We start from the raw sequence: 15419 nt of genomic DNA, 5'->3' as shown, positions 1-15419 counted from the left end.
ACAACATAACACATGCTTAGCTGAGGCTGGACATCAGAATGACATGTCTGTACCACTGCATTGACACTCACAGGACTCACTCTCTAGAAACCCACAGCGGTTCTAGAACAATCTTCTAATTCTTACTGTGTCTTAGGATACAGTTTGCTCACACACACGCAAGCCTCTTGACGAACTTGACAAGCTGTCTGCTAAGCTTGTATTTCTTCAGACCGCCCCTTGCCCACAGCTCCCCTCTCCAACTGTACTCAATGCAGTGCTGTGCACCAGCTTATTGTGTACATGAGTGATGAAGGCCAGAAAAAAAAAGAGAATGCCATTGAGATAAAAAACAGGTACTACATTGCTATCAAAACCAGAGAAGACAGGTGCTTACACTGGTAACACCCACCTCCAGAGTCATTGGGACGTTCTGCTTGCGGACGTTATGGTTGTGCTGGTCAGTGTTCAGCATAATAACTGCATAGGCCAGGGCAAAGCAGGCATCACTATTAGCAAATGGGGACCCATTTGATTTCTGAAAGGCAAATGTATGCACAAATTAGTCCTACAGGAACAGTGATATCAGTGACCCAAGACAGCCATTTTCCTACCCACGGCACTGAATCATCTCTGGGACAAACAAAAACCCCAGGCTCTGGTTCCAGCTTCCAAAAAGCACCCCAGAAATCTGTGTGCCACTGCCATCTCCCAGAAAACAACAGCTGCTGCCTGCAGGGCACAGTAAGCTTATATAGGTAGTTTCATCTGACATGTCCATCATGGCAAGCAGATGCACAAGAAAGAATGCAGTTTTGAGCTTTCTGCCCACCAAGTACACACCCTCCAATGTTCTGTGAAGGCTTCCAACAGTCTCTGGATTACAGGTGCTTCTCCTGGTAATCTGAAGGCCTCTAGGTACAGTCGTAAAGCTTCATCCAGCCTTAAACCTTGGAAGCTGAAAGTCCTGCAAGAAGAATGAAATGCAATGAGAAACTGAAACAGAATGGGAAAGATAGGATAAACTTACTGACTATAATCTTGTTTGTTTCAGCATCAGAACACCAGATTTCACAGAGAAGAGACAATAAAGAGGGGAGGGTGAGGAGAGAAGAAATATACCATGAACAGGCAAAAAACAATAAAAGAGAGTCAACAATCCTACAGGTGATTATGTATGTAATCATCTCTCCAGTCTTCACAGATACTGGCCCTACTGACAGGAGCTCGAGTATCATACTATTATATGTATCTAAGATGTTACTATATGCAAGAGATGCACAGAATTAAGGCATGGTGGTACACAGACAACTAAGTGATACAAATCCAATGCCTCCAGGAACTACTGTTCTACTGCTTTTTTTTTTTTTTTTTAAAATCACTGAACTCAACTTTCAACCCTTTCTGATTAAAGGGATACAGAAGGATACTCACCCAACAAAGCTTTCCAGCAAGTCTATGTTCTTACGGTCACTCACAAATTCCCCAATCATCTTTTTGTCCAGGCGAGGATTTTCCCGTAACCACCTGGCCACCTCATTGTTGTCGATGGGTGTGGCAAGAAGGTTCTTCTCCTGCAGAAACTGTATTCCTTTCTTTGGCTTTTGGTTGAACTGCTCTGTGCCAGTTATCAGGAGCTGAAGGAGACGTTCTGACAATTACAAGCTTGAAGGGCACTTCTTACTTTAGATTGTTTGTGGCATTTGAACCAAAAGCAAGGTAGAAAATAGATCAACCTCAGCATGATCAAGTTTATTGTACTGTGTAATCCAGCAAGAAGGCTAACCAAGGCCAGAAAACATGAATTCATCACAAGGATTCACTATCAAATAATACTGGACAGAGCAAGCACGAGCTGCTGTCTTTGAAAAGCTTTGACATTTCACTGAGCAATTAGCTCTGCTACTCCAAATGCCTCACCTGTTCTAGTATGTAAACAGAGTAGGGGAAGGTCTCTGATGAACCCCAGACATGTGGCAAGACCAACTCCACCCAGTTACAACAGCAGCACTGCTCCATGCCCTCTTCTGTCCCCCTTGGCTCCAGGCTCTCGTACTCTACCTCACTGCCAGGAGACATGCAGCAAGAATCCTTGGTACTTATTCAGCAGGTGCAAGGAAGAAGTGCTGTAAAAGCTTAAACTAAGAACCAGAAAACATTCTGCTAGTGAGACATGGTCCCGTGAACATCTGGATTTCCAGCATGACAAAGCTATCTGTAGGCTGGGAAGAGCAGGTGCATTTTTTGGTTTTGAAGGGAAGTCAGCTACTCTGCCCTGCTTAATTCTTATTTTAGGAAACTAGACTGTACCACAGTCACAGTGTAATAAAACCTGACTAAGAAAGGGTTAACTGAATGTTCTTGGTGGTGTTCAGAAAAAGCACAAACAACTGTATGAACTTTACTAAGGCACCAGAATAAATGTCAGTTCCTTGTTAGCTCCTATCACGATCAAACTGCTAGTGATGACCTAGTGAACTAAATTCGTGACCATCATGATTACTTGCTCCCCTGGGTTTCTCAGTACCCTCAGAAGCCCCCACCTCAACAGTTCTCCGTTTCCCCTGCCTGTGTGAACATCCTCAAATTGCAGTGAAACACAGACCGTGAAATAGCATGGAGCACACAAGTACCCAGTGAGGGCATAACAAAATAATAACCATGTGCAGCCCTGGTATAACAGGCCTGAAGGGACTGTATGATGTTAGTAGCATTTCTGTTCAGTTGTAAATCCTGTAACCCAAGACCTAGAGTATTTTATGGACTGGTTATACTTCTTAAGACCACCTCAAAGGATACCAGACTGCTGGCAGTTTGCACTGCATTTATAATCTTGTCAGTTCTATGCTTCTGAGCTCTGGTCATTGCCTTTAGAAACATTAAAGAAAACTTTTGATTTGATGCATAATTTGTTTTCTGCTTTCTTCCTCCTTCCAGCTGTGGTAATGTTTAGTACTTCAGAGATTAAAGGAAGCAGAACATGCCGGTGCCATGTCAGCATCAACATTACTTAAGCTGAATGTTTTGTGTGCCCTGTTCACATGCCTATGATGAAACCATTAGCAGATTTAGTGTCAGGAAAGATTTTCCCTGGGCAAACTAACAGAGATATATAAATGTCTTTCTGCCCTCTGCTGTAGTGTAAGGCAATGCTCTTTTTCTAAGACCACCTGGAACTTTCTTTAAGGAATTCTCAGCCAGTGGCAATGCTCTTGATTTCTTCTAACCTTGTTTTCCAGCACAGTAAAGCTGAAGTAGTATCAGAGGTTTTCAGTTAAAACAGTAGAAGCACTATACAAGCTCCCCTCCCAACAATGGACTTTCAGACAAAGTCCATCAGCAAAGCTGCCGTGAAAACTAGATTTAATGCAAAGCAAAGGGTTACAAATTAAGCAGTAACTAGATCAATATTCATTTCTTAGAAATTAGCTAATGCCAAAACTCAGTGGTTCCTTTGAAGACTGTGCTGACAAACACTTTCCCCCACTGGCCTTGTGGCTCGGGAAGCCGGTTCGCATTATCCCGCTACAGCACTGTGTTGTAGGTAAAGAACCAAGTTCCTAAGTACTGCAGCAGACTTCCTCGAGAGAAAGCAATGCCTTAAATTACATTCAGATCCAGAGACTGCCTGAGTGGATCACAAAGCACAGATTAGTATGGTAGTAGAAAGAGATCTGTTGTACTTCCTTTAGTATTTTTGTTTAAGTAAGTTTAAACAGACATGACTACCACTTCCTTGTAATAACGTAAAATAAAAACACCTACACTGGAGAGAGAAGTCAGAAGCCTTTTAGTCAGGTACAAATCAAAAACCTTTCTCTCTACCACCAATGAATTGTTCAAAGACATTCATTTCTTTTTCTACTACATCATCTGGCCCCTTACCCCACAACTACTATGGCCACTCACAGAATCATTAAGGTTGGAAAAGACCTGTAAGATCATCAAGTCCAACCATCAACCCAACACCACATGACCACCAAACCATGTCCCGCAATGCCACGTCCACATGTTCCTTGAACACCATCAGTGATGGTGACTCCACCACCAATCTGGGCAGCCTGTTCCAATGCTTCACCACTCTCTCCGGAAAGACATTTTTGCTAATATCCAGCCTGAACCTCCCCTTGCACAACTTGAGACCATTTCCTCTTGTCCTGTCACTAGTCACTTGGGAGAAGAGACCAACACCCACCTCTCTGCAACTCCCTTTCAGGTAATTATAGAGATTTCATCCAGAATGTGTGTCATTTTCATATTGAAAATTAGTAATCTCTCACTTCCTAAATAACCTACCTCATGTATATGTTGTGCAAAGAGGACAAAATCTGTACAAAGAACATCTGTGAATAAAAAAAAAAACCCAACACCAACCAAAAAACCCAGTCCCATGTAACCCATAGGGAATTTAAATATCATATTCATCCGCTGTCTCTGGAGGTGAACAAGCAGGCCAGTACTTGATGTTTGACAGAAGACAGCAGAAAAATACAAAGCCATCAGCATGGAGCACCTTTGTCAACACTAGACCTAGACTGGAACCACTCAGGGAATGGAAGAGCGCTACAAAGTTTAGACTATAACTTGGATTAATGAAGTTCAAAGAAACAGACATCTAGACAAAGAATGGCTTTGCCACAATCTTTTCAGTCATCCTTATGATAAAGCAAACATGGGAATAAACAAATCAGAATAGCAGGCTAGACTGTTAATTTCTACTAGGGGCCTCTTGGTACACTCCCCCTTTACAGCTTTGATAAGAGTAGGGAACCTGCCCTTTTTGAGGAAAGTATCCGATTATCTCCATATAATACAAACTAGATCCAGCAACCTTCCCACCCAGAAATCAGATGGACCTAGCTCACAAATTGTGCCACAAAATCTAACATCTCTTGCAACTTTTAGCACAACTAAACCAGAACAGATAATAATCACTGCTGTCTCTGCAGTGTAGCAGGATTTTCAGTGACTAATTCTTATCAGCAGAGACTAGAACTCAGAATTTCTGAGATATGACCAATCATGCAAAGCCCACACGGGATGGGAAACAAGGAGAACACTCAAAGATCCATTTGTAGCATATTCCAAATCATACCTTCTTTTTGTTCTTAATCTCCATAAGTTCCTGAGGGCTTGGAAGGATACAAGAAAATCGAGTAGGCTTCCTGGGAATACTCTTCTCAGCTAGAAGGACAAAGCATCATTACAGTCAAACCTATCCCCAGAGTACCATTCAGCCCACTATAGTGTCCCATTGTAACTTTCAGTCATGGAGTCTTGCTGTAATGTGCTGCCCTGCAAAATGGCAGTCACACTCCTATTATTCAATTACCGCATTCTTCCCATCCATATTTTTGTCAGCATAATTGCATAGTAGCTCCTTGTCCTGGACAATTTCACACATCCACAAGATTTAATTTTCTGGCTATTCTGACTACATTGCTGATTCCCTGGAGAGCCCCTGACTACCTTAAAAATACTAAGCACTGGTATGAATTTCACACGCTTTTGCCCCAAAGTGACCCACCAGATCTAAGCCCCTCCCAGAAGAAATGCAACAGTTAGTAAGCATATATAGCACACACAATAAAACAAATATTCGCCGCATACCTGCTTCTAATTTTCAACACACAGTAGCTGCACTAGTCTATAGTATAGCAGGACAAGTCAACAAGTGTCAGGACCATTCTCAGCATATACGCACTCAGAATGTCAGGGTACCGTGGAGACGAGACTATTACCTGCCTCTCTTCCTCCTTCCAATTCCATGCAGCCCTCCTTCATCTGGTCAGCCATAAGGCACCCACTGGTGGGAGGACATGCCGCAGCTGGCTCTGAGACTGCACTGCAAGATTTTCCCTCACTGAGTACTCTCTCATTATCTGTAGAAGTTAAAAAAAAATCCAACCCACACATAAAGAAACCCATAAGCCAAGGAAAAAGCTAGCAACAGAGAAATAATGAACTGATCACTCTAAACTGAACACGTGCTTATTCAGAGGACTTCCCCCCAGTAATTGTGATTCCTCAGTATCCTCAGTATTTTGTCTACATGAATTCCATAGCATACCCTCCTTCTGTTGTGACTGCCAGTCTTGACATGGCCTTTATATAAAGCTTCACATGAGGGGCACATTTTAATATCTGCAAATTTTACAAATAGCAAGGTTATTAACATCAGTGTGTAGTTATAAAACATGCAACAGGAAGACTGAAAACATATGTTTAAAGGAGCTTACTGTGTCACCTACCAAAAAAGATCTGCAAATTTAGCACAAGACTAAGCTTAATAGCAAAATATCAAAGAAAGGGGTCTTACTATTGTTTGTTTCTTTGGTGCTGTTCATGGTTTCTGGACTGGATTTGACAACTTCCTTCTCTTGTTGATGTATGTTACTCAGCACTTGGGCCTGGCAATGTGCCCCAGTGCTATCTATCACTGTCAGCAATGCTTCCAGAGACAGCAGATGGACAGTATACAGCTGTCCAGAAACTGGGAAGGCATTCTGGGAAATAAAATATAAGTATTAGTTGATTTTCATGCCTCCCTCACCGTAATGGGGGAAGTTTCCCCAACAGCTTGGGGATGCCTAAAGCATACAACAGAACACCCTCAACTTTTTCCACAAGGCTTTCTAGCATACACTTAATGGTTTATCTGCTCTGACATTATTAAGGCATCAAGGCTATTCTTTTCTCTTCTGCTTCCAAATGTTAAATGGCTGCCTTCATCTCTAGAGACTACTCACCCCGAATCTTTCGACCACTCCTATTCTTAAGTTCTGCATCTGTGCTTACCCTTGTTCTGAGTTACTGGCTTCCCCTTCGGCACCCCGCTGCCCCCTCCCTCCAGCCCGCTGAGGCCGGCAGACCCCGGCCCGCCCGCGATTCAGCACCTTGGAGAGCAGCTTGGTGAGCTCCTCGAAGAGGTTGGCGCAGTAGTAGTCACAGTCGTAGTTAATGTAGAGCTCGGTCACGAAACTGGGAATCCTCCACAGTTGAACAATGGCTTCCAAAGCCATCTCCTTCATTTCATAGGGCATCTTTGGGTGTTCCACAGTGATTATTTCCATCAGCTTCTTGACATACATCTGGCAGAAACACAGGGCAGCTCAGTTTAAAGGAAAGAAAAAAGAAAGCAGGACAGTGAATAGCTTTGAGGACTAGAGAAATATATTTAAGTTTCATCTTCCCACATGACATGCCATCTTTACCGATGGCTTGTTCTGAAGGAGGTTGTAGAAAGGTTTCAAATAGTTCCACCATTCAGCGCACCTGCATTTACTGTTCTAAAAAAGATAGTATGAAGACAGGCAGTGCAGTACACCAGTCTCAAAGACATTTTATTATCCAACAAGAAAAGGCCTACACAGCCTACCCATAACCCACTGAGTGATTTATACAAAGGTAAATTGATATTTAGACTGTATCTTACTGCCTAGTTATATGCATTTAACTGAAGTCCAAGAAACTATTACTAGGGCGATACTCAAAAAACTCACCTCCAGCTGGAATTTCAGATGCTCTCTCATGCTCTCAAAGAGAAGAAAACACACCCTGAGGGAGGCTGCATATAGATTGAGCCGTTCAACACTCAATAGCTGAACAAGAAACAAAAAACCCTTTAAGAATTACAATGACTAGTCATTATGTGCTGTGGCACTGCAGGCATCACCTGCAACAGCCTTGAGATCCACACTTCACCTCCCATAGCAATGGTATTTCAAAAACCCATCCCTTATTCAACCTGGTCTCACTTTTTGCTAGTGAGGATGAATATACTTAATTTGCCTCTGCTTGTGGTAGCACTTTTCCTACTACAACTTTGTTCTTTTGCCAAGTCCACAGACCCTCTTAGTGAAGAACAACTTGGGAGAAGACCTGCCTCTGAGATGGCCCTTGTGCAATTAATAGCTTGGTATTCCAAAGGTTCTGCCTACTACTAAGCTGGTAACTTGCATTCATGATTACCTCGAAACCAGTTATATCAAAAACACAGTGTTACCCCACAGTAACAGTTCATTCAAATGGCCTTCATCCTTCTTGCTCCTGGTCTGACGAAAATAGCACATGACAACTTCTCTGGCTTTGCAACAGCACTGTTTCACTAGTGCAATTCAGAACTCTCATTGCAATGCAGCAGAGAGCTTATTTGAAGACTGAGACCTGCCAAACCTCAAAATACTAAATTCCAATAGATTCTTTGATGCAAATCAACACCTGACTCCACAGTGCCACATGCCATGCTAGCATAAGCCAGACTCACTTGAAATAGGTGCCGGCACAACTCCTCCTTCACAAGTCCCAAGAGGGATTGGCAGTTTGCAATGGGTGCTGACTCCAGGGCAACAGTTAGCAGCTGCAGCCCCATATGGATCATCACCTCAGAGTTGTGGCGGTCATGAGGGTTGGTGAGCGAGATGAGAAAGCGGAACAGTTCTCTAATACATGGTAGTCCATACGGGACCAGTGCTGCTCCTAAAGGAAAATGAGGGAGATTAACTTTGCTTTTGTTTTTTGCAGGTGCCTAACAAGTTTTACAAATGAAATTGTTACAGACCAGCTGAGGAGCTTATAACCCTCTTAGCAGAAAGTGAAACAAATAGTGGAAAGGAGAACGGACTTTAGCAACACTGCCCACCTCTCACCTTCTTTTTGGGAAGACTGAGTAAAACGTACTCCTCGGGGATTTACATAGTCCATGTCATGAACTGAGGCAGAGTCAGAATGCTCTGCTACAGATGTGCACTCTTCTAGGACCTCAGGGATAGACTCGACAGAAGCTGACTGGATCTTCTCCTCCCTCAGACTTTCATTCTTCATTGATATCAGTCATTTGAGAATGAAAGAAGCAAAACAAGAGTTAACAAGCACTAGACAAGCTAAAAGGAAGACTTGTTCACTGTTCATTTGGAACTATTAAAACTACACAGGTCACTCATGGAAAAGGAGCAGGAAAACAAAATTTAAGAGAAAAGAGTGCCTCTAGATAATCTGCAGTCCTCTCTGCCCTTTCACTTCCATCTAGTTCTCATCCATTTTACATAACCTTTACATAAGGTTGAGAAACTAAGGACTTTACTTTGAAGACACTCCTATAACTTGTCAGTTCTTACTGCCCCTGATGTTAGGATTTGGCTCATTTTTTGGTGTTAAATGCTATATAATTTCAGCACACTATCTCTATCTATACCTTCTTAGCATTTTCACCATTCAAAATACCTGTAGTTCTGCAAGGTTTCCTGCAGCTCTAACCCATCCTCTCAACAGTATTACTGTTGTAGGGGAAGTGGAGACAACACGGAGGAAAACTTACTGACAAACGCCTTGGTTCAGGTTAGTTGTATTTCACAACACCAGCAACGCACATGCACAAACACCAACAACTGAATTTTTACAAACTCAACAAAAATTGTTCACTAAAGACAGTAAAATGAGTTGTCCTGCAGATTTCGTCTATGTTTCCCTCTAACAGTTTCTCATTTAATTAAGGTTTATGGCAGGAGTACAACTAGGTATGTAGGTGCATTGTTGGGCTGCACAGTTATAATTTCTGATCCAATGGGGATGGTCTCAAGAGAAAACAAAGAATAAATGTTTGTGAATTTACAAATCACTTATAGTAAAGGATGTTTTATTCTGACCCTAAGTCTTGAAATAGAATATAAACACTATGACCAAAAAGAAAGACAGAAAGAGAATAAGTGTGCTAAATCCACAACTGATTATGCTGGGAGTTGGAACTTTTCTTTATAAGTTATATCCACGTACCTGGAGTTCGGGCTGATTTTGATTTTCAGTGACTTTGGCCTCATTTGAAGGCATTCCTGCATTAAGTCCCAAAGAAGTGACTTGGTCCAAGTCTGTCAGGTCTTCCTTGGAGGTAGTCTGTGAGGACAACTCCAAACCACTGTCTGTAGCAGGACTGACTGCAGATGAAACATTTTCTGAGCTTCCAGAGGAGCTGGGAGAAGGAGCATCTATGAAAGTAACTCCGCTTGCTGATGAGAAACAGAAGCAAAAAGATCAGTATTGTTCTGTCCCTCAACCATAAGTTCATACATTGAATAAAGCAACAAAGAATTACTTTGATTACTACTTCACACTACAAGTAATCTCAGATAGTTACGCATTAATGTAGAGAATGTAGATAAATTAAGTTCTCTTTTGCCAGGTATTAATGAATCAAATAGATAAACAGGTGAGATATCAGCAGTTCTCGAAATTAAAATACAATAGTTGGAATCTAACAGACTCAGCAAATATGATAATTCACAATTAGATAAAGGGTGCAGAGGGTTTCCATAATTAAGAAGAGATCTGAAAATAGTCCAAAAGGTGTACTTTACTCTTTGATACCATGGCACAACCACTTTAAAGACTTGCATCAAGGATTAGTCATTCCTTCAGAGTGACAATTTTTAACTTGATTGGAAGGCAAGACCTATTTCTTTAATTCGCCTTAAACAAATGGAATTGCAATAGAATTCAAATGGGTCTGAAACGGAGTAGTACAGTATTTTTACTTTTTCCATATATGAGATAGTGCTCCAAGAATCTGTTTTCCTTTAAAAGAAACCCACATATTCGCAGCTCTTATGGTTCTGAGGAGAACTTAAAAAATGTAAAACAAGTATTTAAAAAAGAGAAGATATACTGCAGGGCACAATAACAAAGGCACAAACCAGTTATGTTATGAATTTACATGTGAAATGTGTATGGTTTTGCACAGCAGTGTCTTATTGCTGACTTGGTTTTTGGAAATGTTACTTGATTTTTTAAGAAAAGAAATGGAATACATGATCAATTTTGCAATCCTTTCTTCTTCACCTGCTAAGCCAGGATTCTGGCCTAAAAAGCACAATTAATACATTACTTAGCACTACGAGGTTAGAGTTAATGACATGCTTTGTAACACATTTCACCTTTCTCTTTAAAATGTTACAGGAGTTATAATACTGTTTAATGGAATTTAATATTTATTTTGAAACTTAAATACAATGATGGTTTATGTAGGGATAAGTTCTCTTCTGGATGGATGTTCTGCATTATATGCAATTTGATCGCATTTGTTATTTCCTTAGTTTTCACCAATCATGCTGTTCCGTAGAAACATACTTGGAATTATTCACACTACACTGAATAGTTTCCTGTAACAGAGTAAGTGTCAGAACTAGGTATTTTACACAGCTATTCTTTCAATTTTCCTGTCTGCTTCCTTTCACTGTTAATGTTTATGTCTGAGCCATCAAAATGTAGAGTGCTCAAGAAACAGAGTACTTTGCAGCCAGAGGGACTCACTTATCCAGAGGAAAGGTTAAAAACAGTTATAACTATTTAGTCTACTCCTATACAACAACAGGAAATGGAAGCCTCCCCCCCATTATATTCTTGAGCTTGCAGCACTAGTCACTTACTCTATCACTTCTGGAGGCTGAATCAAAGCACGTGAAAAAAAGATTCATGCGTATACCCGTTAGTTTCCTGAACACAATCTCTTTTCAGGTACTTCTGCTGTTCCCTCTACATTCTTCCCTACATAATAACAGTCGTAAGCACACCCCATATTTTCCTGTCCCTTAATTAGTATAGTCTTTTATTCAGATTTCATGGACTGTGGGTGCACACTTTCAGTCTTTACACCAGCAGTGAGAGATCTATTCATTCACTCACCCTTGATACCTAGGTTTCTGCACATCCCTCATTTCTACCTGTATGTTTTTCCAAGTCACACTTTGCTCTTCCCTTGTTACCACCACACCCTTTGGTACACCCTTCAGGAACACAGGAAAGAATATGTCACTTAAGTCAGCAATCTCCTGTTGCAGGAAACCTTCTCCCCAGCTCCATTCCTCTTAGCTCTGCTCTTGCCAGTGTTCTTGTTCTCAATCTCTTCCATGCACTTGCTGCACCCTCCAACTCCTCCGCACCACATGGTTGCCCATAACCTCAGCCACCTCTCCAGGTCCCCATTCCCTTTTGTACAAACTACCCCTGTAAGGCAAGCTGAAGGCAAAGAAATGATGTCAAGTTAGCCACAGAACCATACTTTCCTCCATCAATATGTATTCCATCTCCTTCAAACTCTTTCTCCTGGACCTGAAAAGCTATGATATGTTTTATTACTATAGTCACTGAGAACTAATATAAAAAAATGTAATGCAGAACAACATGTTAAGAGAAATAGACAGATTCCAAAAAAGCTCTAGAATGGATGCTGTCTGGTCTCTGGAAACAGGTTTCAACTTACCTGCGATGTTACTAGCATTGGCTGCCGGTTGTTCTGTCCCAGGAGAGACCTTAGTTACATGGCGAGGAGGCCTTGGCGATCTCTTCTGCTTTTTCCATTTTGATGATTCGCTCATTCCTCCAGCTCTCATTTTCAACTGAAAACCATAAATCATTAAGAATATCAGTATAGCAAAACCACACAGCACAATGGATTATACAAGCAAACCCACAAAGGCTGTCTCAAAACCCTCAAAGTCAGGCAACAGCCTTAAATATATCACACAAATTAATCAGCACCTCAAAATCATGCAAACCAGCCCCTGACTCCCCACTACCCACATATTAGCCAACACTCCACGCCTGAATCAGCTACTCTGCTATAATATATACTTAACAGTTCAATTATCACAGCCCTCCCTCTTCCGTATCAATACCTCCTAGCTTTGCATTAGGATAAAGAATTCTCTTAGACCTACAGGCACATGTCAAACTTCTTTGCTTTCGCCAGAGTTTCCAGACTTCTAAAGGGCATGGATTAAAGTACATAAGCAAGCACTGGTTAGGTTTGATGCTCAATTAAAGTTTCACCATCTATACAAGAAGGCTGAGAATGAAGCCTGAGCACCCAGACCCATGCTGCACAGTCTGCAGCTTTGTCACTTATCTCTTGCCTCAACTCACTCTTCATCTTTGTAGCAATGCCACATTCACTTTCCTCCAGTTATCTTTCACTATTAACAATTTTTCCTTAACACTCCACTCACTCCTGGTGCATGACACATTGCAAATACCACCCTAGTGGTTTAGAAACAACCCATATTCTGCTTTCACCTGCCTTCTGTCATTATTCCTCTTCAGATCTAAATATAACCTAACCCTTGACATCCTTCTTGACCAGGATCCTACTTCTAGTTCTTATACAGATCTTTGATTGCACAAACAAGAACCACAGTAGGAGCAATGCAGACTGCGTGGCACTTGCTGCAGTGTGCTGTTATTGCAGGCACGCACAGACGCTCCAGAACTTCCCAAAAACAATACGGTATTTAGTCACATTGACAATGGCAACAGCAGGCCTGAAAACAGCTTCCTTCTGAAGTAAGTTCCTCTAAACGCAGGATTGCACTTACTCTTGGGTTTGGTAGCGCCAGTCAACTTTTCTGATGCTGTCAGACCTCTTCAATTTGGGGTGAAATTTTAACCGCTGAACAGGTACCTTGCATGTAGTACATGTTCAGCAAGTCTCAGTACCAGTGCCTACTCGGTATTCTTTGTAAATTTATCACAGTGAAGTTCTATTTTCGGCTATATTATTCCTTATTTCTTATATCCTTAGCATCAGATTTAAATTCTCTAGAAGACAGCTATATTCTTTAGTTCTTCCTTTTTCTGCAACTTGCCTCCTTCCAGCTACTATTTTTGTTAAATGTCAACAAACCTTCTAGGTTCCGCTACTGTTTTTCCATCTCTTTGCCTTTTCCAGCTAGAATTCTAACTCGTTGTACATGGCCTCTAATTTTTCTCATTTAAACAAAGCTTGTGAAAATGTTATGTCCCAGTGCAGTAAACCGTTTGTGTAACTTTTCTTTGCACCACAAATTCTATTTGTTTGATGACTAATCCCCAAGTTTTAGCTATGCTACAGTTTCTTTGAGCTTGTTAATTAACAGACTCAGAATTACTTTGCTCCTTGTTATTTCTTCGAAATTTTGCAGCAAGAATCTCCTTCCAAATCATAGCTTCTGACAAACAGTTATGTGACAAGCACACAGCTAAAACCAAAATTTTGTAGATTTCAAAATGTTTTAAAATGCTTATGGATCACAATCCTTTCATGTAAAAATTTTCAGCTCTCTCATCTTTCTTATTCACTACTTCATAGGGCTATATAAAATGTGTTATCTTTCATTCTTGTCAATTCCTAATGTTTCACCTCTGTTTGTTTCCCTGATGTTTCACCTCTGTTTGTTTCCCTTTTCATTTAAAAATCTCTCTGAGCCTTAAATATTACCAATAGTTTTATTCATTAAAGGTTTAAGCTTCTAATTAGACCAGGTAGTTTTACTTTAGCTACCAACTATTCTAGAAGTAGCCATATTTATTTTTTTCTCCCTTTTCAGTAATTATAAAATCTGAAGACTTACAGTTCATTGTACCAAACTACTTCAAGTCGGAAGGAAATCTGGAAGCATTATGCGTTAAACCCAAGAAAGTCTGTTTCACATAATTTCAAAATAACAGACTTTGCTTCTAGTTACTATATCCTATTGCCATGATTTGCCAGGTAAAAAGTTACTTGCTACTAAAAATTGGCGGGGGGGGAGGCAGGGGGGCACGGAATTGAATCAGCAAAATGGAGCCAAAATATTGCTAGGAGCTAACCATGTTGGTCCCACTCCTTTTACCCTCAGTCATGCTCCTGAGAAACAGGTAACTTTTGAACCATCCTATCTGAAGGTTCAAGCTGACAATTTAATTACTATTTCTGATCTCCCCTTTCACACAACACCAAATACCATCTCAGTCCAACACTAGCCCTTTCGAAAAAGCATTTTTCCCATTTTTAGCGATTGTCCTGTGCTTTATATTAACTCCAGGATTTCTCCTCTTGAGCTTCATAAGGGACATATGCCCATCTGTCATCATTTTGATTAACCTGTGCCATCTTTCAGAGACTAAGTCACAACAGCCTCACAGGGATGGAAAACCATTTAGTCAGGGATGCAAAAAGACTCAGTTGATTTTTACAGAATCCCAAACATTTAATCAAAGTATAAAGTATTCAGACAAGAATCTAAATTTATTTAAGGTTTTGGGTGGTTGGGTTTTGGCTTTTTTTTGGCGGGTGGAGGAAGGGAATTGGGTATTGGGGTTTGGGGTTTTTTGACAATTTAACAGACAAGTGAGATTACCCAGTAGGTCTTTTCCATCTTGTACCATCCAGTATTCCACATTCTACACAAAGAGTTATCCTTTTATTAGAATTACCTACTAGGATTACCTCCTATATTATTCCCCCCCCTTTTTTTTCCTTTTGCTATCTCCTATATTTAAGAGATAGCAAACTACAATGACAATTGCATAGCTTAAAAAAAATTGCAGAAGCAAACAGAAATGCTTAATAGAAATGTTTCACCAGTGTCAAGGGCTATATGTTGTTTCAACAAACAGAGTGGGAATTCTAAAACAATACGTGTATCAAAGGACAG

At 40.8% G+C, this 15419-nt stretch overlaps 1 protein-coding gene across 3 annotated transcripts in view; it reads right to left on the bottom strand.

Annotated features, from left to right (window-relative positions):
• GBF1 (golgi brefeldin A resistant guanine nucleotide exchange factor 1) overlaps positions 1-15419 on the bottom strand; it is a 101512-nt gene that overhangs the window by 18676 nt on the left and 67417 nt on the right. For all 3 annotated transcript variants that reach the window (XM_059821417.1, XM_059821414.1, XM_059821415.1), the window contains exons 9-20: positions 12230-12365; positions 9751-9980; positions 8628-8796; positions 8246-8457; positions 7482-7580; positions 6876-7070; positions 6299-6485; positions 5721-5861; positions 5075-5163; positions 1414-1616; positions 823-946; positions 392-517 (exon numbers count right to left, since the gene is read on the bottom strand). In XM_059821417.1, the coding sequence (XP_059677400.1) occupies positions 392-517; positions 823-946; positions 1414-1616; positions 5075-5163; positions 5721-5861; positions 6299-6485; positions 6876-7070; positions 7482-7580; positions 8246-8457; positions 8628-8796; positions 9751-9980; positions 12230-12365 (1911 nt within the window). The remainder of the gene's footprint in view (positions 1-391; positions 518-822; positions 947-1413; positions 1617-5074; positions 5164-5720; positions 5862-6298; positions 6486-6875; positions 7071-7481; positions 7581-8245; positions 8458-8627; positions 8797-9750; positions 9981-12229; positions 12366-15419) is intronic.

This window comes from Gavia stellata, chromosome 9 (genome assembly GCF_030936135.1).
Source record: "Gavia stellata isolate bGavSte3 chromosome 9, bGavSte3.hap2, whole genome shotgun sequence".
Classification (NCBI taxonomy): Eukaryota; Metazoa; Chordata; class Aves; order Gaviiformes; family Gaviidae; genus Gavia; species Gavia stellata.
Note: the sequence above shows the minus strand (reverse complement) of the source record. Positions and strands in the feature narration are given on the sequence as shown.